Below are 3,129 nucleotides of genomic sequence, written 5' to 3' on the forward strand. Positions count from 1 at the left end.
TTGGTGCCCAAGTCTAATTGCTATCCTGATGTCAGTGTTTCTTAAACTATATATTATAGGTGCAACTGACTTTTGCCTCAAGAGGCTGACTCCCCCCAGGCCTTCTTCCTCGATGACATCTTCCTGCTTTTAATGGGGATCCTGAGCCTCCGCTGCATGGGAGTTGGGGTACATAGCATTGGCAGTGCCTCCACCTGACTGGGCATCCAAGCCATGGATGGGTTTCCCTGGCAGGAACATAATAAATGACTAGAACACACAGTAATAGCAGTAAAACAATAGGAGCATGTATTAAATAATAAATGGCAAATAAAAGTAACAGATGTAATACAAGGGTTGACTAGACAAACCAAACCCTGTCTACCCAGGCCCAGCACCCTCCAAACCACCTGCAGACCCACCCGCAGGCTTCACCCGAATGGCTGATGGGTACCAGTTGGTGCACAGATGTGTTGGGGTCCTTTAAGGTAATGGGAAGATATTGAAGCAATTCACAGAAAAGGCTGTGTAAATCTTTATTAATGTCTGTGGTAGACAGAATGCCCTGTCAGCATGACAGGGGGAGAGGATTCTCCTTATCACCCAGCTCAGGTATTCAGCTGCATTGGCCCAAGGGAAGCTCCATGGTCTGTCAGCCACATGCTGGATCTGGATCTCTCTCTCTCCACACACTGGATTCACAGATTACACTGGATCATCAGAACAGGGATACTGTTGCTGAACTACACTGCTGCAGCATGTCCTTCTATTTCTGTGTCCCACACTGTTCTAGAGAAGTCCATCTCAGGGCTCGCCCTATTGGCTCAATTGGTCACCCAGCCAAAGTTCAAAAGTCCCAGAAGGAAGGAAGAAATCCGGGGGTTACATAGGCTTGAAAAAAGGGATCATTAAAGTGTTCAAAAGGGGCAATGCTTTGTTGACTTTAAGAGCGTCTAATGATTTAAAACTCTTTTCATCTTCTGAGTTTTATAGTGAAGAGCCCTGTGAAAAGTTTTATTATAGCTATTCTGATATCCTTGTTTCTTAAGCTATATATTATGGGATTGAACAGAGGAGTCATCACAGTGTTCAGAAGGGAAAATGCTTTGTTGAGTCCCAAGGAATATCCTCTTGATGGAGCCATATAAAGAGTAATTAGAGTTCCATAATATATTGACACAACAGCAAGGTGGGAGCTGCAAGTGGAGAAGGTTTTCTGTCTCCCGGTGCTGGTTGCGATCCGAAGGATAGAATTGAAAATACAGATGTAAGTTACAACGACAAAAAACAGCTGTGAAATTCCGATTACAATCACATTAATAGATACCTGGATTTCTACAAGTGATGTATCCGAGCATGAAAGTTCAAGGAGAGGAGCTAGGTCACAGAAAAAATGGTCAATAATATTAGGCCCACAGAACCGCAACTCAAACACAAGAACCTCTGTAATAAATGATAACCCAAAACCAGCCGTCCAACACCAAATCACCAGATAATTTGGGAGCTTGACATTCATAATGGACGGATAGTGCAATGGGTTGCAAATGGCCATAAATCGGTCGTAGGACATCACGGTCAGCAAGCAGCATTCGATGACTGCAGAAGCACCAAAGAAATACAGCTGGATGAGGCATCCAAGGGCAGATATGGGACACCTACCTGTTAATATCACTTGTAGGGTATTGGGGCCAACATTAGAACTAATTAAGATATCACAAAGAGACAGGTGGCTGAGAAAGAAATACATGGGACACTTTAACTGGTGAGTGACTGATACGAGCATGATGATCAGAAGATTTCCGGTGACCGTTACGGAATAAAGGACAATGAGCAGCAGAAAAAGTGGGATATGGAAACCATGGAGATTTTGGAATCCCATCAGAAGAAATTCAGTGACCGTGGTGTGGTTGTCCATCATGAGCTACAAAGAGAGCACAACATATTAGCTCACATCCCTCTTGATTATATTATCATTTCTCACTGGTTAACATTTATTATTCACTGATTCCAACATGAGTCTCCTATCACTGAGCTAGATTTCTTTCTTAAGAACATCCCCCGTAACTATTTAGACGCCTACAAAATAATATCTTTACCTATTTTAAAATAAACATAAATCTACATGGAGACTGATCGAACATAACATGCTAATAAGTATATTTTTATATTATAGTCCACATATGAGTCAAATACACACGAGCCAATGTAGATACTGACCGGGATATAAGTATGAAGACTTTCTTAGACCTTTTGGAATTGTAGATAATGTTTTTTTTAATATAATTTTTTTTTTTTTTAATCATAATTGTAAGTAAATGTTGGCTATACTAACCGATATGCTTCATAAAAATAGACGTTATTGCTGCTGGTTAGCTTGGAGCCATGGTTGTTCTTCTTATGTAGGTTGTTTATCTGGTGTATCCGGTCCAAGAGGAATAAAACCAAATGAACATGGAGGTGTTAATGAAAGTCCCTCACTCGCTTCAGCTCAAATATGAATCACATATAAACAACATACTGGTTTGAATATGGTGTAAGTGTGATATATTAAGATATGTTCTGCACACATGTGCTTTATGATCAAATATATAATGAAGCAAGTCCCACTAGGGATCCCCTCCCCCCTTGGAATGCAAGCTGATTATACAACATAAACAATATTAACTCCATAAAGAATTTAATGCTAAGGCAATTATAACACAGAAACAACAATATTTTAACATTAACCTTGCGCAATCCTTGTTTCCTCTTGAATTACATTTTTCCTCTCTAATATAAACTTGATGCCAGGGCTGGACACAAAGGAATGACCATTGGCCGCGATATTTGCCCATTGTATGGCACTGCAGAACATGGCCAACTAGGCCTAGGGTGGGGCAGATCCAGGTGGCGGCAGTACCCCTGCTGCAAAACCAGGGGACAGATCAACCTTGAGAGATAAGCCCCTCAGTGTCCAGCTGCTCAATGGCTGGTTGTGAGGTCATGAGATCTTCAATCTTCTCAACTGGCCCATTTACACTATGGAGGCTGTGCTGGCTCAAAACATCCTCCAAAGTCTTTTTAATACAATGAAGATGCCTGCTGCGGAGGGGGGAACTGGGTCCCAAAATGTGAATACAATGGTGGCACTATGCGAAAACATAACAATGG

The 3,129-nt window shown here is 41.6% G+C and overlaps 1 protein-coding gene across 1 annotated transcript; it reads right to left on the bottom strand.

The window, feature by feature from the left end:
• Positions 1-952: 952 nt before the first annotated feature.
• Positions 953-1,894, bottom strand: LOC128491638 (olfactory receptor 6X1-like). The gene has a single exon (XM_053463955.1). It carries the CDS (start codon positions 1,892-1,894, stop codon positions 953-955), a length of 942 nt encoding a protein of 313 aa, XP_053319930.1.
• Between the last annotated feature and the right edge of the window lie 1,235 nt (positions 1,895-3,129).

This window comes from Spea bombifrons, chromosome 4 (genome assembly GCF_027358695.1).
Source record: "Spea bombifrons isolate aSpeBom1 chromosome 4, aSpeBom1.2.pri, whole genome shotgun sequence".
Taxonomy (NCBI): Eukaryota; Metazoa; Chordata; class Amphibia; order Anura; family Pelobatidae; genus Spea; species Spea bombifrons.

Coding starts and splice junctions, on each gene's coding strand:
- LOC128491638 (XM_053463955.1), bottom strand. CDS start 1,894: ATGGACAACCACACCACGGTCACTGAATTTCTTCTGATGGGATTCCAA.